Source organism: Anas platyrhynchos, chromosome 25, assembly GCF_047663525.1.
Source record: "Anas platyrhynchos isolate ZD024472 breed Pekin duck chromosome 25, IASCAAS_PekinDuck_T2T, whole genome shotgun sequence".
NCBI lineage: Eukaryota > Metazoa > Chordata > Aves > Anseriformes > Anatidae > Anas > Anas platyrhynchos.
This window is the reverse complement of record NC_092611.1, coordinates 7815184-7837410: the sequence shown is the minus strand read 5'-3', so window position 1 is coordinate 7837410 and position 22227 is coordinate 7815184. Positions and strand designations below refer to the sequence as shown.

The 22227-nt window shown below is 46.3% G+C and overlaps 1 protein-coding gene and 1 long non-coding RNA gene across 3 annotated transcripts; both read left to right on the top strand.

Annotated features, from left to right (window-relative positions):
* Positions 1 to 1933: 1933 nt before the first annotated feature.
* Positions 1934 to 8482, top strand: LOC101800892 (uncharacterized). The gene is made up of 4 exons (XR_005260906.2): positions 1934 to 2180; positions 2870 to 3039; positions 6028 to 6186; positions 7349 to 8482. It is a non-coding gene; the product is annotated as an uncharacterized lncRNA (long non-coding RNA).
* Positions 8483 to 13159: 4677 nt separating this feature from the next.
* SCN3B (sodium voltage-gated channel beta subunit 3) lies at positions 13160 to 22226 on the top strand. Of its 2 annotated transcripts, XM_038167529.2 has the most exons (7): positions 13160 to 13363; positions 13720 to 13908; positions 15475 to 15638; positions 17227 to 17452; positions 18501 to 18639; positions 19251 to 19347; positions 19826 to 22226. In XM_038167529.2, exons 2-6 carry the CDS (start codon positions 13854 to 13856, stop codon positions 19312 to 19314), a joined length of 648 nt encoding a protein of 215 aa, XP_038023457.1. In that variant the 5' UTR covers positions 13160 to 13363; positions 13720 to 13853; the 3' UTR covers positions 19315 to 19347; positions 19826 to 22226. The 2 variants fall into 2 exon arrangements, with proteins under 2 accessions (XP_038023457.1, XP_005026682.1); XM_005026625.6 differs by lacking the exon at positions 13160 to 13363 and having other exon boundaries at positions 13447 to 13908.
* The last annotated feature ends 1 nt before the right edge of the window (position 22227 follows it).

Here is a 22227-nt window from a genome sequence, read left to right as displayed (position 1 = left end):
AATATTAGCACATTAGGCAGGAGAGGGAGCTTTTACCTTGGGATGGCACATCTCTAGCTGTGATTAATTCCTTTGGCTTTGTGAGCGTGTGGTATCGTTGCATTATAAAGCATGTTTATGGAGATAATCCACTTATCAGCCCAAGCACACGTTCTCTCTTCACTAGACGACAAATTAGTTCTTCCCTTACTGAGAGAGATCATAAGGGCTACCATAACCTAGAGGAACAGGGGACGGCATGGCACAAAGCTGATAACATCAGAAACAAAAGTAGAAGCAGGAGACAAAAAATAAATGCATTGAAAAATGGCTACAAAATACAAGTGATCTACTGCAGCAACTCATTCATCAAGGGGATTTGGCCTTGCCCCACTCTAATCTAAATTGAATCTAATTTAGATTCCAAGCAAGGGATGGGAATCCTTTCCTGAACCAAAACAAGCCTTGCCACCTCCTACCTCTTCATTACTCATTCCTTAATTTGTTTGGGTTTGTTATGTAGGACGCTCAGGAAGAATAGCTTAAAGCTGTGTGTGCCTGTGCTGAATCTGATGGTGTGATCACCGCTTTGCTGTACGTTGGGTTGACTTTTTGAGGCAGTAAGAGCACCCAGAGCTGGCAGCGTGCCTCTGCCTGGGGCCCCCAGGAACCTAGGCGTGAACATCCTCCTCTTCTTCCCTGAGCGCTCGCTTACTTGCACTGCTACTTGACCTAGTCTGGGGGAGTCCATTACAGCCTCGGGCTCGAGCAGTTGCTCTGTTTTTTCACTCTAAAACTCCTCTCTGCTGGTGCCCAGATGCATCAAGCCCGCCCCCGAGGAAGGGACTGGCAGGTAGTTTTCTTCATTTTTGAGATATTCGTGCTGACCTACTTTCTGTTCTTGCATTATACATCGATAAACAGCAAAGCTCAGCCTACTGGTTTGTGTATGTCTGAAAAGCCCAAATGGCGTAACTCCTTCTCTGAGGCTTGTCAGGGCTCCCAGCACCTGAGCTGAGTTCAGACTGCTCCAGGCTGTGGTCAGTTTTATTTTTTTCCAAGTCTTTATTCAGTGCTCTGTTGCTGATTCCCTCTTAAACTGCATGCCCTATTTTTTCTGAGGCTATATCCTGCGGAGTGCAAGGTTGGGAGATTTGGGCATTGATTCCAGGAGGGATTTCTGTAACACGGGGCACGTCAGGACGCTGCCTTGGAGCATGTCCCAAACCTTCACGCTGTCTTGCAATTTTCTAGCTCCTTGCCCGATTCTTTGACCTGTGCCACTCAGCGTCTGTGCTTCCCTTGCTCCCAGAAGCCCAGCCCAGTTCTGAGGCATTTATTACCCTACAAATACTCTGCCACCATACCGAAATCTCCTGTGAACCTGTGGATATTTGCTGTGTAGTCTGGTCGCTGTCAGAGTGCCAGCAATTTTGTGGTGTCTACATATTTAGTTCCCACAGACTGAATTTGTCTCCTGCCGCTCCCAAAGAACGTGCCTCAGTCTGCCCCAAATGGTGGCTTGAGCAGGTTGTTGGGCCCCGAAGGCTCAGGATGTGGAAAGTTTAGGGCATGGAAAAAACCTGCCTGCAAGTAGTGGGAGGGAGCACTGCTTTGAGGAAGGGAAAAACCGAGTGGCAAAGCAGGGATGGTAAAAGTGGCTTGGAAGAACTTTGGAGGCAAAAAGAATTAAATGATGGGGCCAGGGGGTATCAGGATGCCACTGAGAATTTGCTGGAAGAAAAAGGAAATTACTACCCTGCGGAATTGAGGGTATATAAAGAGCTAAACAATGAGCCAGAGCACATGTAGGTTATACACTTGAAGTCCTAACTGTTAGTTTTCTGCTGTCTTTATCTCCGTGCTTATCAGGACTGTGAGACCTTCCTGCAGCCTGCCAGCCTCCTGATGGAAAGTGTTAAAAGCCACGTGAGAGAGGTGGGTGCAGCAGGCTGGTAATGGGAGTCAGGATTGTGGGCCTGCTGCTTCCTTCCTGCTTCCGAGAACTGCGCCAAAAAAAAAAAAAAAAAGAAAGAAAGAACCTCTATCACATGTGAACTGTGCTCTAGACTGCTTCAGGCAAGGGCTGGGAAGTTTTTGTTCTGGTTGCAGAAGGAAATTCCAGTCGAAACCAAGACTGGGTTGGCCTCATTAGAGCAGGACACAGGTGGCAAAACATCTCCTTTCCTGAGATTCCTTGAGTGAGTATTGGGGTCTGCTATTTAACGCATCCAGCCAGTTTTCATGATCCAGTAATTGTGCTCTCTTCTCCAACAACCTGCTTTAGTGATGTTCTGTTCTCTCTTCTTGTTTTCCTCTCTGACATCCTCACCCTGCTGCTGCTCAGCGCATCAGCACTGATGAGAGTATAATTTTATTACATTTTGAGCTGAAAGGAATTTGGAGTTTGGTGTGCAGGAATGTAGAGACACCCCATTAAACAGTAATTGGTGGAATGGACTGATGTTTTTCAAATTGTGAATTTTTATTTTTGGGGTGTGTATAAGAATCATATTTTTAAAATTAATTTTACAATTAAAAAATATATATTTCAAAACAGCTGAAAAGAACAAGCAACTGACACACTCATGCTGATCAGCTGTTCTGGCTGCTCCAGTAAAGGGCAGGTCAAACTTCCCATTGCTAAGCCTGAGTTCTGTTCCAGTAGACTGGGCCAGAGAGGGTTGCTGTCTGGGAGCTGGTTGTGTGGGTTCTGTGAAATACACTGTTGGTTTTCATATTTTCTGTGATAGTGCTTCCACGTGAATAGGAAATGCTGCTGCTGTTAGCGTGAGTGCATCCCTTTGGGTGACAATGTCATTATCAAAACTAGAACAAATCTCAGAGATAGCACCTTCTCACAGCAGGGTATTTGTGTTGTATTTTCCAGGTGTAGCCAGAAGATTTCAACCTTCCAAGACAGCATTTTGGCTTTGAGGATAAAATAACACGCAGGAAAATCTGTACGCTGCTGGAAGCATTCCTAACTGCATTAGATCTTCCTTATCAATCTAAGCCTGCCTTTGGAATTGTGCCATGGGTTCCCAGGCTCGTGTTCAGGTTTGCTCAGTTTCATGCTTGTTTTGTGTAATTCATGGTGTGTCTATCAGGCTGGCTGATGAGTGTTCTCACTGGAAAACAGAAAATTAGTAGAACATAGAATCCGTTTATAGAGGACTGTAGCTATTTGCAAAAGTAATGACATGCAAATCATTAATGCAAATGCCTTAATGCCCCAGGGAAGAAAAGTATGGGAACAAGAGGGACAAATGAAACATTTCGTTCTGAGATAACACCAAGAGGAAGGTTGGTTTCGTTATTGGATTTTTGCAGTCAGTCAAGGACTCTGAAGTTTAAATGATAAGATTTGGTTCAGTCCTGATTTATTGGCCTGACTGTTCCTTTTGCTCCTCCATTCTGCAGTAAGCAGTCGTCTCTTGCCTTGTGCTGGAGCTACAGCACCTGACTTTGCATCTGTTATTTGTACAACAACTACAACAATGGAGCCCTCTCTCCCCAGAGAAGAATAAAGAAACTTTTCTGGTTTGTGCAGGATTTAGAAGGTGTCAGTATCTTAAAGTAACTGAAAGGGCTGTAGTTGGAATGATGCTTCCTAAAGGATTGGAACGAGGTCCTGTGAGGTTACCATTCTCCTTACCATACTTCACATGCACAGCTGGACACAGGTAATGGGGTCTGCTGATGTTGTTGACCTTTTCTGTCAAAAGAGAAGATTTTTGTCCACTGTCCTACTGTGTGCCTGCCTTGTGTGGTGTTTCAGTTCTTCCCATATAGCAGAATTGTACAGGAAGAGGACCTTGTGCTGCACTGCTGCAGCAGCTTGTGAAATTATTTAGGGTAAGAGGATGCTGCTATCATCAGCAGCAAAAGCTTTTGATACTTTGAAGTCCTGAAGTGCTTCCTGCTTGCACGTTGGCACCCATATGTTCCAACAGCATAACACAATGTGGGGAAAAGAAGGGACTGCAAAGCTCTGCCTAGAAAGGGAAATCAGGTGAGAAGCTTTTGCTGAGCAAGCTGCATAAGGGCAGGAGAAAGACTGATATTGCCAAATGAGCCCATGTGTGATCATGGGCCAGCCATGAAGGTATGGGGGTCAGTGGTGGGGTGAGGCTGTGTCACCTGGTCATTAAAGCAGGAAACAGGAAGCTAAGGGCCCTCACCTCAAGGCCAGATTTAATCTGTGGCCTTGAGCAAATCTGTTCACCTCGATCTACCTCTGCCTCCACTCTGCCTCCTGGGTGGGAGGACCTGGTACCATGTGGGCTCAGGTGTTAAAGGGCTGCATCAGTTTATGGATGGATACGTACCCAGTACCTACTGAAAGCAGAAGGAGGTGACACCGGAGGAATATTCAAAACCTGAATGCATTTTGCATATGCTTGTGTGCAGAATTGACCCTATGTGTCTGTCTGATCCTTCAAATTCTGCTTTTATGTCCCCTACAGTAATTGAGAGGAAAAATACCCTGCTTAATGTTCTGCTAAAGATTAGGAGCAATTCTGGTATTTTGAATCAACTCAAATACGCTGCTGTGTTTGAGATACTTGTTAATACTTTGCTGTGATTTTTGTTTAATTATTTTAGGTTTTGGTTCCTCTAAAAATGCAGCTTTATTTCTTGCTTTCAGAGAATGAATGAGGCTACTGTGACATATATGGGAAAACACATTTCCTCATAAATTGAAATAAGCTTCCTGCTTTTCTGAGGTTGTGCGAAATTCTTATTTCTGCTTCAGAAGCAGCTTTATGCTTGTGCCTTCTGTATGTTGTGTTGCTGGGTGTCATTTCTTAGAGAATCAACTAGTCTGATACTAGTTGTGTGCTGTGTGCTGTTGCTCTGAGATGCTGGGAAAGGGTGGTAACGTCTGTGGTTGGTGAGAAAAAGACTATTTATAGAACAAACAGCTCCTGTGTTAGGAGATGTCATTCCTCGTGTGGCGTACATCAGGATGTGTGTAGGAGGAGGAAGGAGCGATGTCGAAGCGCTGGGAGTTGCTCTGCAGAGAGCAGCCCAAGCCCCACCGAGCACCTTTCTCCACAGCTTCCCCGCGTGGGGAGAACAGTTACACGCAGGAGCTGAGAACATAATCCAGGCAAATGGAGTACGGTTGCGTGCAGCCAACTGGGAACATCTGTCGGGGTTGTGCTGCTTAGTGCACGGCTTGGTTTTTAATGTAATGAAATTGCTGGCATAAAACTTGTTTTATCAAAAAAACAAACAAACAAAAAAAGCCACAACTCCCTCCTGAGATGGCTTTGTTTGAAGCCTTCTGACAAAAAGTGGACATCCCATCATCTTCCTTTGCTTGCCACGCATAAGGGTTGAGAGACCTCTGCTTCCCTCAGCCTCCCAGCTATTGTTCTGCTGATCCTATACAGAAAAGCCTCTAGAAAGGCTTGAGAATATAAAATGTCCTGGTTTTAGAATGAAAACTGTACTTCCCAAACTGTTTTTAATCAAGGACTGTTTACCCTGGAAGCACTAACTAGCTGCTGTAGAGGTACTGTGAGCATCCTGGGTACATGAATGATCAGAATTTAGTAACTCGTGTACTGTTAGGGGCTGAAGGCCATGTGTCGTGCCATTGGAATGGAAATGATCACGCCACTCCTTACTGGGTCACATATGTAGCCTTTCACCTCATTCTTACTGGGATTTTATGACTATATTGATAGCTTCTGACATCTTCGCTTTTATGTAGAGGGATATATTTGTCTCTTTAAATGAAATATATGTGTATAGTGTTCACTCTCTGATGCAATCAGCACGGCTCCTTATCCACAATCTGCTGTTATCATCGGCTGATTGTATCTGGGCAAGAATGCTCTGAAGCTGAATCTATACTAATATGAAAGAAAAAGACAAAGGACATTACAGTACAAGTAATTTCCTGTTTTGATCATTCAACTGTATAAAATAACAAGGAAAATGTTACGGAAGTTGCAGACAAAATTTAATTCTCATCAGACCAGCAAGCTTATCTCTCAATTACAAGTAACAGCAAATACCTTTTTATTTTAATAGGAAGTGTTACTGATAATAATGGCCTTCTGGAAGCACCGTGCTGAAATCCTGTATTTCTGAATGTGTGAGTGGTTAGGCAGAGCCCTTCAGCAGTGTCAGTTGTTCTGGAGTTGAGATCCCCATCTCCAGTGCTGGAAGGAAGCCGTTCCTGTTCCCAAAGTGAGTACCATCCAAAGAGCTGGGTTTGGGTTCATTTAGTATTGAGGGTGGGCAGATAATTATGGTACCTTTAGGACCAAGAGCACTCTTGAACTTCTTTCGTCCTCCATGTGGCACTGATTTTTAGTCCTTGCCAAAGCACAGGCTTGAGCTGGTGACCTGGTTTCAGCTTACCTTGAAGTAAGCAACCTCTGTGACCTTCGGGCAATTACATGACTCAGGTTGCTGGCTCTCCTGTCCACGGGATGTAGAACTAGGGGTGCTTTTGTTATGTTCTGTACGAGGGCTGCTCTTGGAATTGCATTATTCACTCTGCCTTCCACCCTGTCTGATTTCACAGTTGTTTGTTTTTTATTATCATCACTTTATTTATTTTAAAGTGGCTGATGTGTGGCAGGAGCACATGGATATCTGTATAGTGATATCAGCAGTTAGCGATTCATTCTCCTCAGAGCATCGGGTGCTTTAATTACAGCCAAAGCCAGTGTTTTTATATAGTCTGTAGCTTCTAGTTAAAAGTAGTGACTCACTGTAATCGATTACTGCATGTGTTACAGTCTATTTGTGTGTAGTGTCCTCTCTGTTCAATGTGATCCACCTGATCTTTGGAGGCACCATGGAGGAAAGAGTAAATGCCCATCAAACAAGTAGTGAGAGGGGATAAGGGCTGATGAGGCTTGCAGGTATGGTGTACGAGGCAGCAAGGCACAGACAGAGCAGGATGACAGAAATAAGGGTACCTGTTGGGGAGACAGAGGTGAAATGGGAGGAGCGAGGGAGAGGCAAGGCAAACATGTGGAGTGGGTCAGAATTGGTACTGTGCCCCAAGGTTCAGTCTGCAGAGAGCTTTCTGCATCCCTCTTGCTTTTATCATGTCACAGAAATCTAATTCTGAAGTCCTTATTAAGCATCACGTACGTCTTTTATGGGCAAATGCTTCTAGAACTTGACAGGCACCAAACAGACACCAACCAGAGAGCTGCTCTGCTGCAGGGATTTTATGTTTGCTAAATCAAAACTTCAGATCCTTGGGGTGAAAGTGCAATGTTTGCAGCTGCACACGAAGTATTAAGTATTGCGTTCTACCTGGCAGCTACCGTGCAACTTTAACATAGCTTTGTGCTGCTGGTTTTGTTTGTTTGTTTGTTTGTTCTCCTAACAGAATTGATGTATGTCTGAAGAGTCTCACAGTAACCAGGGAAAAGGGGTAAGCGATGGACACACACACACTATTTGGAGGAAAATTAAAGGGAATTTGCAGAGCAATGAAGTAGTTTGGTATGGACCAGTTTCTTGGTAGAATATTAAGAAGAATCCATGCCAGAAATGGCATATTACAGGGTTATGGGATTCCTTTTTTCATACACCTCATGGCTCTTGATGAAAGATTTGTTCTCCACTGACTTTTCATCAGTCCCCAGCTGGGACCCTGAGGAACTCCCGGTCATGAAATCTCAGGACAGAAGCGCCTCCTCGGTGACAGGGACTTTCCAAGATAAATAATAAACAGTAACACCATCAGATGTCAAATGCATGCAGCCAGAATGATGGGAGAGCACAGGAACGGCGACACAGTGTCTCCAACTCTTCAGGTCTGTGTTGCCTGAAAAACCTCCCTGAACAGAGGCGCCTGCCCTTGCCTCCTGCTCCAGAAGGAAGCGGCTCTCCCCTCCCGGCTCTCTGCGGGAATCCAGAGAGGGCAGCGCTATCTGCCGGCCCTGCAGGGCACTGCTGGTGTTTGCCAGGACTTCACAGCCGAGCACTAGGCACGTTTTATCTCCTGCACACATCTATTCACACGCTTTTTCCTTGGTATTTCTCCATGTAACCTCTGCTTTCCTGTACAGAATTTGGCCTCTGGATGAAAACCTATGATTATTCTAAATCTTTTTTTTTTTGTTGTTGTTGGTGGTTGGTTGGTTTTGCTTTTTTATTTATTTTATTTATTTATTTTTAAGTTAATAAAACAACTCCTGAAGCTCAGCAAGCTGTAGCACAATATCTAGCCAGGAGAAGGTGCTTACTTGGATGCTGAAGGATGAGCAATACGTTCCCTTTGAAAAACAGTGGTTTTGAAAGCAAAAGGAATTTCTTACAAATTAAAAGCTCTGTGTAACTTGTGTTATTTTACCCAGCACCTATGAATTTGACCTGGAAGATGTTTCTTACTGTCTGAAGACAAAATATCTTTCAAACTTGTCAAAAGACCTTTCTGATTTGCCATACGGAAGCCGGAAAAAACGTTTCTCTTTTTTTTTTTTTTGTGCATGATGTCTAATGTATTATGTGTACTTGTCCTTTTAGATGAAATATGATGACAGTTGCATTACTAGGAAGGGGAAGTTGGAAACCTATAGATAGAAGGTATATATACACAACATGACCAAAACCAAGAAAGTTTCTTTCACAATGGAGATGTGACTGCACGATAGTAAGTATATCCAACCAAATATCTGCTGTACAAAAAAAAAAAAAAAAAGTCTCTTGGAATCCTTTGTATTCCCTGGACTTCTGTGTAAACAAACCACATCTGAGAGGTAGCCCAGAGGTGTCTTTTAGGGGAATTGAAAATGAACTTAAAGCTGCATTCCCCTCATTTATTAATGGCTGTGACAAGCTTCAGCCTTGCTCACCATTTAAAGAAAACCGCAGCAGCCAGCCCTTTGATTAAGCAAAGGTAAGGTGGTAACACTTGATGAGCAAGACTTATTTATTTTTTTTTTTTTACAGAAATACAGTCATTGCACGGTGCTACAATAATTGATGCTTTGGTGTATTTTACTAGCAGTAAAAGTTTAGAAATTAAATGAGCAAATGTGAATGAATGTGTGTGGCAATCTGACGCTAATGGATTTTCAGCTGCTGCTGAAGTGAATGGGTTGAGGAGGGAGAGGCCTAAAAGCGTATTTGTGAAAGTGCCACCTCATTAGATTCCAGATCGGTAAAACAGCAGTTCGGTTACAGCACACAAAGGCTTGCTTATGTGCATATGCACTACTTGATTTTGTTGGCATTGAGTCTCAGAAAACAATATCTCAAAAGTACCTGGAGCAACACCAGGGCTTAGAATTTCCAGGATGTTCACCGTAACACGCTTCCAAATATGGCTTGCACTAAAGGTCTGAAAAAATGTTTATTTAGTTGCTGACCACGGAGTTAGCAATGTGCAGGAATGTCTCTCAGTGCCAATTTCTCAGACAGAGAGGGCAATTTTCAGCCCAGCCCTCAGAGTGCACCTGCTGCTTAAAGGGATCCAAGTCCCCAGACCCTGCCAGCCCTCTGTGCATGCGCAGGCTTTGGCTTATGCAATGCCGTTGTAGGTTTGAGAAAGCATTTCTCTGACAGGGAGCACCACTCTGGGCTCACAAACAGCTCAGGCAGCCAGCTTGCTAGAGCAGTTGGTTCTTGTTTACAGAGAGAAGGACTCTCTGTATCCTGTCCTCCTCATTCTTTGTCGTGAAAAGAAAATAATTCTCAGAGCCAACAATAAATAGAGGCGTGTTGAACAGCCTGTGTTTTCTCTGGGAGGTAAGGATGGCAAAGGGATTGGGTCTTGTGTGTCTTACTGAAAAGAGAAAGGGAAAGCAGCTGGTGTTAAAGGGCCAGAATATTGCCCATCCAGAGGCCTCGGAAATCAGCAGGTCTCTTCTGCAGGCGCAAACAGACCTACATAAAGCTCTGTGAGTAGTAGTAAATCAAGAACATGCACAGTCCTATATGTTGGAAAGATGTTTTGCAGCATGTACAGGACAGAAAATGGAGTGGTTATTTAGTATGGAGCATAGCTGTCAGGAATTGCAGGGGTGTGTGTGTTGGGAACCCGAATCTGTTACATCCACGGGGAAATAGATCAGAAAAAAGGGCTGGAAAGCAAATGCAGGCAGATGTTTATAACAGAGAGCAGGTCAGGCTGCACAGTTCCTCTGGGTACCTGTGCTGTGAAAGCACTGACAGGGACCTCCCTGGTGTGTGGGGTGAGGGTCCGGGAGGAGCACGCTGCTGGGGCTGGGTGCACCTGAACTGCACTGGGAGCTCTGCATCGCCTGGAAATGCAGGTCAGGAAATAAGGTGTACAAGGAGTGAGTATCACTGTCTGCTGCTTACAGTAACTGGGGCCAGGTGTCAGTACGTACGTGGAGAATACATTTAAAATCTTGTGTGGCATAAAGAGAGAATTAAAGTTGTCCTGTAAAGACAACTAGAGAAGTCTGCCCTTACACTGGATTCCTGTAGAATGTGTTTTAAAGTGCTAGGGTAGGGTGCCTTCATCTAATTCAACATTTTTAAATCAGTCTTATCAGCGTTATCGTGTGTGACTTTGCTGCAAACCATTCCTAGTTTGGTACCAGCTCGAGGCTGCTCTCGGGGAGCAGCAGTGAGCAAGTGTGAAGGGAGATCCCTCGCTTTTTGTGCTCCTTCCCCCAGCACTTGTTGTGCATCGGGAGCTTGCACTGCTGCTCTTGGCTCACTGCACAGAGGCTGGGACGGCTGACTGGGAGCGAGTGATGCCGGGGTGGGTCTGTGTTGGCTCCTGCCAGACAGGAGAGGCTGTGCAAGGAACGAGCTTTGCTGATGTGTAGCTGCACGGCGAAGAGATGTGCACTGACGGGAGCTGATGTGACTGCGGTGGGAGAGGGAGCTGCCGTGATGGCTGTCACACGGAGCCCAGAGATGCAGGTTTTGTGTTCCCACTCCTGTAGCCTGGCTCGGAGACCATAAGAGTGAAGGATTAGTGGGGGCAGGGGTGCTGAATTTATTTTTATCTCCTCGTCTTGTTGTGCCTGTGCAAAAGTGCCAGCCTTTTTTTTCCTTTTTTTTTTTCTTTTTTTTTTTTTTTTGCCTGTGAAGCATTAACTGGGTGGGTTGCCATAGCAACTCCTGCACGGTGAGTTGGGCTGCCTCTTGCAGAGAGATTTCTCCCTCACCGTTCAGTCCCCTTCAGCATTTCCCCTGCAGCAGCAAAATGGCTGAGGGCTTTGTGGTGCTGAGGACCCTGCACCCTGTCCCCAACCTGCCCTCTGGAAGCATCAGGGCAGGAAGGAGAAGCTGCGCATCCCTGGCTTGGGTGGGTTGTGGAGGATCCGTGCTCTCCACCCCTTTCACAGCACGGAAAATTCAAAGAGGCTTGCAGTACGACATCCCATGTATTTGCAGGTTTTTCTGAGGAGGTCTGGGCAGTGTTTCTTGTCTGCTCAAGACAGGCACGTGGAGATGTTGGAGCGGTTCCCAGCTAAGCCCAGATCGCAGTAAGAGTGAAAGTATCTTATCCTTTCATTCTCAAAACATGCAGTATGGCTGAAAAAAAAGTCCAAGGAACACGTTCTAGCAGTTTAATAAACTGGACTGACTAAAAGCATTTATTTTGAATTACCTTTGGTTTTGTCTGTAGTATACTAAGCACGCTTTAGGTGAAGGAATAAAGTTCACAGCCAGGTGAGAGAGGGTGTGGTCTCCATGTACGTCTCTAGCCTATGACTTTTTGTGTTACAATCCACCCAAATCCAAACCCAGTTTCACCAGATTTTCATCTCTGGGTACAGTTTGTCTCCTTTAAATAGGAATTAGAGCTCCAGTCTCACCAGGATGGGTAGTGCGCAGTGCTTGAGGTCTGTACACGAGTGATTCTGAGGGACAAACTCATTAAGGATATTCGTTTGTTACTGTAATTTAAATTGGTTGACAGATGAGTTCTGGAGTCCCTGGGGTTAGAGGAGGAAAGGCTTCTGTTTCTTGCTGGTGCCCTGAGGCACCTGAGAGCAGGGCTGTGCTAAGAAAGGAGAAAAAATGATGAAGGGTCAGTTAATGGCTGCTGACCAAATGACAGAGCCGCTGCCTCCTCGTAAGCCTGCAGTTCCAGCCCCTATTGTCCCTGGCAGGATTCTCCATGACAGATGTAACTAGAGCAGCCGTAGCACACGCAGTACAACTCTGCTGATCCGTGCCCTGTGCTTGCTGGCAGTGCACCTGGCTTCCTGAGAACAGATGTGATTTCCACCCCGCTTCATGAAACAGGTGGTTGTCAAATGAGATAGCCACGGACATTGTTCAGTAGTTCCTGTGTCTATAAAAAACCCCTCCATCGGCACTCATCCGCCACGCACAGGCTGGATTGTTCCAGAAAAATTAGGAGCAAATCCCATGGCTTTGTCTGCCCTTCCTTTTGTTGAGCTGTGAACACAGCACGGGGCGACAGGAGAAAACAACCGGTCAGTTGCTGCTGTAATACTTCAGGGCTGCAAAGGTTTCACTGCTCCCAGCCAGCTGTGGTTTGGAACCAGGCAGAGCACAACGTGTCCAGGGGGTAATAACGGAGCAGAGCAAGGAGCTGGAAAGATGTCCTTAGCTAGGAATTCCCTGGACTTGTTGCATGGCTCTTCGTGCACCTGATGTTCTCTTCCTGTGCATTTGTGGTTTGGTGCCTGGGAGATGCGGGTGCCTCTTGGACCCTGGCGTGCCTCGTGTCACTCTGCCAAAGCAGAAATGCAGCATGCAAGGGAGTTGCAGGAGGGGTTAGCGGGTGCTGTGGAGGCAGTTGCCATGAACCTGATGAGATGATGTCTAGGAAAAGCATTCGCTGTCTTTGTTCTGTGCCTGCTTCGCTTATGCAGCACAGGGACCAGATTGCACGCGTGTGCCCTCAGCACCGAGCCCCCAGCACCAGGCAGGTCTGGACCTCAGTAGTGTTGTGCCCTACTGAGAGTAAACGTCCGGCTGACGGGCTCGGAGCTGGGGCTCTCTGCTGCCTGCAGTTTTTTCTGTTCGGGTGAGTCTGACCGTCTGCACGCTGCCCGTGTCCAGCACTTGCTTCTGGCTTTTGGCACTGGAAGTTGCTCACATGTCGTCTGATGGGATGGGTTAGGTTTAATTCAATAGACTGTGCTGTTTATTGAGCTGCCGTCGGAGCAGACGCTTTAAAAAGAGGGAGCACGTTTAACAAGCACTTCATTTCTCCCTCTCAGTCCACGGTGACCTTCAAAGTTGGAGAAGCCCTTCTGGGCGCGGTGGCTCCAGGCCAAGAAGAGAAAGCCCAGCCTGCCGCTGGCATCGACCCCCAGGGAACCAGACTGGAACATGAGGAGAGAGGATTTCCCAGTATTTCCAACTGCGACCTTCAGAGCCGTACAAACGTTAATATTAACCTCATTAGAGGCGGAGGCCTTTGGGTGACCTCGCACGGGTAACTCCCCCCCTCCTCCCTCTCTCCCTCCCTCCATCCGGATTTATTTCGGAGGCCGGATAAGTGATGCTATAGGTCGCTAACATCCTCCCTCCGGCTCTACCCAAGCCGCGCATGCTTGCCGAGAGCCGGGCCCCCCGCCCGGGCTAGGCAGGGCTCGGCACAAGCCTTTTTTTCCAGCCAGGGGAGGCTGCGGGGGTGGCCGGAGGGCGCAGCGGCCACCTGCTGCTGGCTCCTGCCCCGGCCCTGTCCGTGGTGCTGCCGCCGGGCCGTGGGTCCCACCCCGCGGGGAAAGCGCCACCCGAGGAGCCGGGAGCGCTCAGCAGCATCCTCCCACCCTGAGCTCTCTCCTCCAGGCTCGCCACAGGCATCCTGTTGCACCGGGGACGAGGCGGCGAGAGGAGCCCGGTTTTCCTGCCAGAGCCTGGGATCTACTGGGAGCTGCTGGGATCTACTGGGAGCTGCTGGGAGCCGCTCCTCGCTCCCGACAATGGCTGCGCTGCCTCGGCTGCTGTGGGTGTCCTCGGCCGTGCTGGTGGTCTGGGGTAGGTGCTCCTTTCCTTGTCATCCTCGGGTTCGCCTCCAAATCCTCTGCTTCTTTCCCGGAGGATGCTCCTTTTCCCAGCAGGGTTTCTCTGAGGCTGCCGCGGAGCCCAGCCTTCAGAGTGGATTTTAGTTTTGTTTACAAGAGGAGAAGGAAATAACGTTTAGAGAGTTACTATGGACGTAATGGAGTTAATGTGAACAAAGAAAATGCGTTCTCGCTAAGTGGGCTTACTGCAGAAAACGTGTGCTTTATATGCATGCAAGTTCCTTACTGTTTCCCGTTTGCTTTTGTTCTCAAATTTGCAATGTAATTTAACATGTAGTTTCCTTAGAGAGGTTGTGCAAACCAAAATGCGGTGCGTTAGTGCTAGTTGGCCATGCAGGCTGTGTAAACTGGAGGAAACGTGTAGCTTTTATTGCAGTTCCAGTTTTTCCTCTGAAACCCAGCAAAGGTTTGCTGGTTTTGCAAATACAGCTAAATGTAATCTGCACGTATACCTACAGCTCTGTGTACGTGTGTGTGGATGTGGGTGTACATATTTAATTGAAATGGAATAAAGCATGAGCCAGTTTTTTTTTTTTTTTTTCCTTTCTCCTGGAAAGCTGTTGCTACCCACGGAGCTGGTAGTATGGGAGAAGTGGAATCCGGCTGTTCCCCAGGATAAGTCCCGGGATAATTCAGTGCTCAGGAGTGTGGGGGTTAATGGGATCTCAGAGGCTGGGGAGGAAGGGAGCAGCTAGCAAAATCAGCATCTTCACTCATCTATACTCTAGGCTTTGGAGACAGGTTTGGACAGACGTAACCCAGCATTGTTTAGCCCAGGGGACAAATGTCAGCAGGGATTTAGTCTGAGATGCTGTTCTGAAGCATTCGTTTTCACATCAAGTACTCGGCTTCACAGATTGTGATTTTTGTCTTGGTTGGGAGAGCAGTATTTTCTAGTTGCCAGTGTTAGCAGAAATCTGATTGGAAACATTTTGAACAAGAATGCATATAAAATCAATAACTCCCCCAGCTGCCAGATGTACTCGAGTCCAACCCCCTTGGTTCCTTGGACTGCTTATGAAACCTAGAAACAGGAAGCGAAATGAGAATCTTACCCCTTTGTTTTGAATACATTGCCAGATTAAAACATCCAGACCTTTTAAATTAGCACAAAGAAGAGCGAGCTGTTCCTCCATGCTTGAATTCTGGGCTTTCTCTCATACCAGACACTGTAATTGCTGCTGAAACAGGAGCATGCTCAGCATGTGCGAGAGAGAATGAACAGTGCCTCTAAAGCAGCATTAATTACTAGGGGGAAAATTAAAGTTGTGGCGAGGCAGATGCTGGAGAGGTGAATCTGCATGAAGTGATCACCCTCTGTTAATTATTATGAATTATTTATGCCTCTGAGAAGGAAGCTTCGTAAAATTTGACATTTGAGACTTAGTTGTTGTCAGAGGGTGCTAGTATTGAATCAAAAGGTTTTTCACTGGGGGATGATGGGGTCGTAAGTGCTGAGAATTGGGTAACTGATACCTCTCTTTTTCTCTCTTACATTTCTTCTCACTTCTCCTCCTAGCTGGTTTCTGTTCTGCAGTATGTGTTGAAGTTCCATCAGAGACAGAGGCTGTCCAAGGAACACACATGAAGCTACTCTGCATCTCCTGCATGAAAAGGGAAGAGGTCACAGCCAGCACCATGGTGGAATGGTTCTACAGGCCGGAGGGTGGAAAAGATGAACCCGTATGTATGTTTGGTAGCTGAGCCCTTGCTTTCCTAGGTCGTCTGGTGAAACACGGTCCAGTGAAGGCATGTAGGAGAAACCAAAAGGTGCTAGGAGAGTGAGTTTGTCTTGCCACAGGATCCGTGATGAAGAAGAGAGACCCAAATACAAACAAAAGGTTTATGCCTCGTTTTCATTCAAAGTCTGTAGAAATGCCTAGCAGGCTGCTTTAATGACATGGAGGAGGGACAAGCTTGGAGCTAAATTCAGCTCCAACCTGCAGGTCTGCACCATTTGTGTAGCATTTTCGCCCAGATATTCCACAGCACCACTTTTGGGCAGCGTCTGAAGTGTCTTTTCCTTGTTTAGCTGTTATCCACGCTTGCACACAGCAGGTACCTGTGTCAGGAAAAGCTGGAATCTGTTGGTGAGCCCAAACATTTGGGGCTGTATGTACATGAATGAGAATTGTAGTTCTTTTCCTTTAATATGCATTGTCTAATATATGAGGGAATTGAGAAGGGAAACAAAAGTATGGAGTGAATCCTGGCTGCCTTGGCCAAGTCTTATTTCCTGGGCCACCTCTTAACCCTGAAACTGTTCTTTGGAGGTTAAATCAGGCTCTGCTAAATCTGTAGGACAGAATTTAATTATTTTTTTGCTACAGAGAAAGCAGTAGTGTGCTCACTGTGGCATGATCTCTGTTGTTTTGGATCCCTGTCAGGAAAGGGTAAAATTAAATTTTCAGGGTGAATTAAAATGAGAATCTTACACAAGAGGCAACTGGAAATCAAGAAAGAATGGTGAATCTGAGAACAAGGTTTGAGTGCACACATTCCTTTCTAGCTATTTTATCTAAGTATGAATAATTACGTCAGTACCTGCATTTTACTGTGATTGATCAGAGACAGACAAGATAGCAAATAGGCTCCAACTGTCTGAGAACAAAAGGAGCCATACTAGGGAGTGAGGCAGGCATTCACTTTCAGTGACCCAGGCGATAGGTTTGCTGGTGGCGACCCAAAGAAAGGTAATGAAGGTGAGCAGGGGCAGGCAGTGTAATGCTGTGATCATGTATAGTGGTCAGCCAGCAACTTACCAAAGATTAGGCCTGTGAAAGCCACCTAAGATCTGTTCTTCTGACATACTGTTTTCACACTGCTCTATTTCTTCTGCAACACTTTGATTTCAGCTGAGTATCCCAGGGCTTACTGAAGATGACCGTTTGCCTTAGCAGTATTTATTTTCTGTGGTACCTTCTGAAGATGATCCAGTGACTGACAGGCTGGTCGTTAAGACTACGGGATCCTAATTTTAGTTGCATTGCTGATCTTTTGTGTCATTGTCCCTATGTCTCTCTGCTGTTCTGTGCCTCAGTTTTTCTACTTCCACAATGGAGATAATTCAGTTTTCTCTCTTTTGCAAAGATTTTGAGGTAAAAGATGGTAGAATCTGAATATCTGTTGTTCCCAAGGAAGCCATATCCCAGACCATACACAGGTGTACCTAGAGAAGAACAGATTTTCAACCATTTCTTGCATATTCTCTGGTGTTGTCCAAGATACGAGTCAGTGATTAATCTGAGAATCCCTTCACATTTCCTCACAGATCTACAAGTACAGGAACACAAATCAAGAATTTCCAAGCCGCTTCAGTGGTCGGTTACAGTGGAATGGGAGTAAAGACATGCAGGATGTGTCCATCACTGTGTTAAACGTGACCTTGAACGATTCGGGTATCTACACCTGCAATATCACCCGGGAGTTTGAGTTTGAGATTCACCGGCCTCTCTTCACAAGCTCCAGACTGATCCACCTCACCGTGGTGGAGGAGGGTACGGAGGACTGGCAGACTGTGTCTTGTGTCCTAATGTGCCATGGGTGTTGCCTAACAGGGGCATAATTTTGTATTGCATTGCAGGAGAGGGGGGACTGAGCTCCCAGGTAGCTGCGTCTTTCTTTGCCAACAGCAAGTACTATGCAGGGTTCAAGAGGAAAGCCCAGCTTTATTATTTTTTTTCCTGACTGCAGCCTTGCCTTGGGCACAGAGTGCTTGTGTGGGGAAGGTTTAAGCATGGAAGGCTGAGGCAATGTCTGGGAACAGCTGGGCAGGCACAAAGTGCAAGCAGAGGTTTCCTATTTCTCTGCTCAGAGCCCTCCCTTCTCCCCTGGCGGCTCTGGGATGCTACAGCACAGCCTTTGCCAGGATACCCACAGCTTCTCCTTCCTCGCTCCCGCCCCCTCCCTCTTTCAACTCATTCTCCATTTTGATAGCAGTCTGTTGCTTCTTCCCTCTCCCAGCCCCTCCTTCCCTTTGCATTGCTCCTGTCTTACCCCTCCTTTTGGTTTTGCTCCCGTCTGTGCCGAGATCCTGGCTCATTAGAAATCAGTAGGAATCCTGCTGTCCTCTACAGAGAGGGACAAGAGCTTTTACCCCTCATCTTTTCCTGTTGTGTCTGCCCTTTCCTTCTTCCCCACAAGTATCTCTGTTTTGATCTCTCTCAAATCACTGCCGGCACAGCACACTCAAGTAACAGCAGTGAGTAAGATGTACAAAGGAAGCAGAATGTGAAGATGAGACAGGCACACGGTGAGCAATCTGTAGGAATGTGTAGGTTGCAGAGAATGCAAGACACGTGCAAGCCTCTGCATGCTTGATGCCTGTGGAAACACGCAGTGGAGTCGCTGCTGGCATACATATTCTGCTGGCAGCCTTGCCTGCTCCCTGTCTTTCGACCCATGACAGTGGAGTGGCACTTGGGTCTGTGGCAAGGTGGGTTAGGAAGGAAGGCACGAGGGTTTGAATGGAGCTGCTGTGCTCTGACAGCATGTAAACGATCACGCGCACGTAAATGATCAGAGATGATTTCATTTTCTCAACAGCTGGAGAAGACTTCACCTCGGTCATCTCTGAAATTATGATGTATATTCTGCTGGTCTTCCTCACCTTGTGGCTACTGATAGAAATGGTCTATTGCTACAGAAAAGTCTCTAAGGCAGAGGAGGCTGCCCAGGAAAATGCGTAAGTGTGACATCCCCCCAGACGTGAGCGGTGCTGCAAGGGTCCTTCAGATGTCTCAGTCCAGGTCAGACTGCAAGAAGACCAAACCTTGCTCTTGCACGTTTCTAGCTGATGTTTGCTGTGTCTGGAATAATTGCAGTGTTCTGGAGTACCAAAAGAGACGGTGTAGTAGCAAGGTGAGGGATGATGTACAGGCAAGGGAGGGTGGCCAAGGTGGGCAGTATTCCAAAGTGGCCCAGCGTGAACCGTGTGGAGATGCTCTCGTGGAAGGCCAGCCCTCAGAGATCTGACTCACAAGCCTGCAGCCTGTGCTACCTTGAAAAAGCAGAGGAAGAGAAGGAGAATTCTGGCAGCTGATTCACCAGGGATGTTCCAGTTTTTATGCTGGCCCGTTCCCATCTCTAGGAAAGCTGTATGTATAGGATTTAACAGTCGGGAAGGCTCACTGTCTGCTCCTGACTATGCCAATGAGAATGTCCTACTGTGAGCATCTTCTACAGGTGGAATTTGTTACCTTAGAGATACTTACAGTCATTCGGTGTCTCTGAAAGGGTGAATGGGCCTGAAATGTGCACTTGAGGTTAAGCTTTCCTCTTTCCTTCCAACTACAGAACAGACTACCTTGCGATTCCATCAGAAAACAAGGAAAACTGTGCCGTGCCTGTGGAGGAATAGCAGAGAGGAGCCAGCGGAACAAACGGCACCAGGGTAGGTGATGAGGGAGCAGTGAATTGCTGCTTGTGCCTGTCAACCCCTCACCCTTACTACAGTGGGTTAGATGTGTGGGGCTGGAGAAATGGCAGAGGGGAGATTCCTGTAGTCTGGCTTTGCCCCTTCTCTGGAGCTTCTCCAATGACATTAGAAGCAATTCAGGTGTCTTTGGATGGTGGGTATATTTTAAACCCCAAACCAATGCACATATTTAGGCTGTGATTTCATTACTCCTCCTTTGTGCATGCCTGTGGAGTTGGGAACAGTCACTGTCCCCTGCAGATGGGGAACAGGAGGAATAAATGGCACTGTCTCCAAAGGATACGTCTCCTAGGAAGGACTTTGTGTACAAACGTCTGTGACCTAGATCTAAAGACTTGTTCATGTCCTGTCAGGTATCACGCTAAATGTATCACGACCCTCATTTCAGTACCTTCAAATGACTTGCACTCCAAGGGAATTCTTTCACTTGCAGGGGCTCTGAAGACAGAAGGACCATGTCATGCCAGCCAGGTTTGAGGGGGAGCTCTACGCCGTCGGGAGGAAATGCGGGGAAGTGTAAATTCTCTTCCATTTGCCTTGGACTCTGTACAGCCTTGACTTTGGCCTCATGACTCCATTCTGAGCTGCCAGCCCATTTGTTAATGGACTCTCCTTTTGAAGCATGCTGAGCAAAGGGCACGGGGGTGTGGGCAGCACGGCTCCTTCCCAAGTTTCAGTCCCCTCATCACGTTAATGGCTTTGTAAATGTTAGTGTCATTCCTTAGCTGCTGTCACCACCACTTTTATTTGCGAAATATGCTAGTTCTCCATTGCAGAGGTAAAGGTTGTATGTATCATGTTGTTCTGACCTGCAGGACTGGGAACGAGGTCATTTAGGGTGATGTTCCGCCATTTGTTACAGCCCCAGCATTTATTAGAGGTGTTAAACAGAAGGAGTTCAATTATTTGAGTTATTTTTTATATTTTTATTATATTTGAGCTCAGTAAGTTGCTCTGGACTTTGGGCTACCAGTGCAGATGTAGAGTATGAGGTATGAGGACTATAAATGCATTGCAATTGATGAAAAACGTGTAGTGAAGGATGAGTCCCTGTGCCATGTTTGCACTTGCTTCTGAAGGAGGGAGCTGAGAACATAAATCCCAAAGTACTCCTAATTTGGGAGGCTGTATGATACAAGAACCCCCTGTACCCTCCCTTCCACTTAGCACGTATCAAAATTCTTAGTTCCTTCCATTTCCCTTGTGTAGCAGGTTTACGTCTCAAGCACGCAGAGACACAGTGGTAGGAATAACCTGTGGAGCCGTGTTCAGCAGCAACAGGCAAGCCAGTCAGACAAGGTATGCCTTTAACCTGTTTCTGGGGAAAACCCTGAAAGGATGACAGCTGGAGGCAAACAAGCATGCCAAGTAAATAGGATGCGTAGTCCTCACAGTAAAAGGACTGACAGCTTAGTAAAATGATTGTGCTTGTAACCGTGATGGTCTTCTCACGCTATCCTACAACACCACCTAGAGGAATATGGAGAAAGTGGTTACTTTTTCCTAGTTTTGTAGTAATTCTGTATTACGTGATCATTAGTCTCAATATTCATTGTAAATGACCCACTGCTGCACAGGAATTACACTGTAAATTCAGTGAATGCAAACTGACCTTTTAAATTTTAGTGGTTTAAACAGAATAAAATCAGTTTTCTGGCCTCAAACGTAGATATTTGAGCTCAATAACTAGGACCATGAGGAAACAAATGGTAGAAACATTGGGGTAGAATTGTACTTAAAGTGGGAGAAGGTTTTCTTTTGATATAGGAGATGGTGTTACACCCCTGCTGCAATGGAGCCCGTACTGTTTGCAAGAGCTGACAAATTTTGCTACACTGACCGCTTTTAAGTATTACAAAGTGCTTGTGAATCAAAAGCATGCTTCCTACATATGGAATTTCCCCTGCTTATGTTCTGCTGCAGATTATGTGTTGCTAAAAATCACAGAAGTTGTTCCATTTGTCAAAGCCCAAGCCAGATTTCTAACTGGCAGTTGTTCCAAATGCCTTTCTTAGAGCAGTGTCAACTTCAGTAAACTACTAGGATCCAGTCTTCACCTTAGGATCTTTCTCAAGCCCAGAGCTGAGTCTGGCAACGTGAGCACATTTTCCAGATGAAGCACGCTTGTAGTCTGGGCACTGGTTCCTTAAACCATAATGTCCAAAAATAGCTCCTCTTCCAGTTCTGATGGATATCTTCATTTTCCCTAGGCCAACGTGCCTGGCCTCAAGGCAATTTTTGGCATAATCCGAACTCTAAATCCACAGCATCAGAGGAGTGACTAGACAATAACTACTGAGTTGCCATTGCTGACCATGGCAATAATGCTCAGAGTGATTTTTAGGTAAGGTTACGTAAACCTCTCTCTCACTTCAGCTCTGTTTCTCCTAGTCCTTGTGAAGTACTGATAACCTTCTGATGTTATAATGTGAAGTCAAAAAAGGAGAAAATTGAAAACTTCTTGAGAGCTACCTCAGGTGGTAAAGAAGGGCCGTCCTTTAGTCCTGCACCTTCGGGTATTACGCACGCATCTTCTTAAGATGCCTTTTGGACAAATCTTTCACTTTTCCAGTTCTTGCATACAGATAGGACTATTGCCCTGTGTTGTTCTAGGCAGGGGAAAATGGTGCCTAAATTCTACTCAAGATTCCCATAGTGAAAAAAAAAAGGAGGGGGGGGGGGAGGGTGGTTTCTCAAGGATGGTGTTAAAGGCAGGCTGTGTCCTGGGAGAGACGGTCCTGGTTGGTATCTGAAAAGACCCTCCCTGTGTATTTGGCAATGACAGAAGAGATTTTAGAATAGGCAGGACAATAAAAAGAACAAAGCACTCATGAG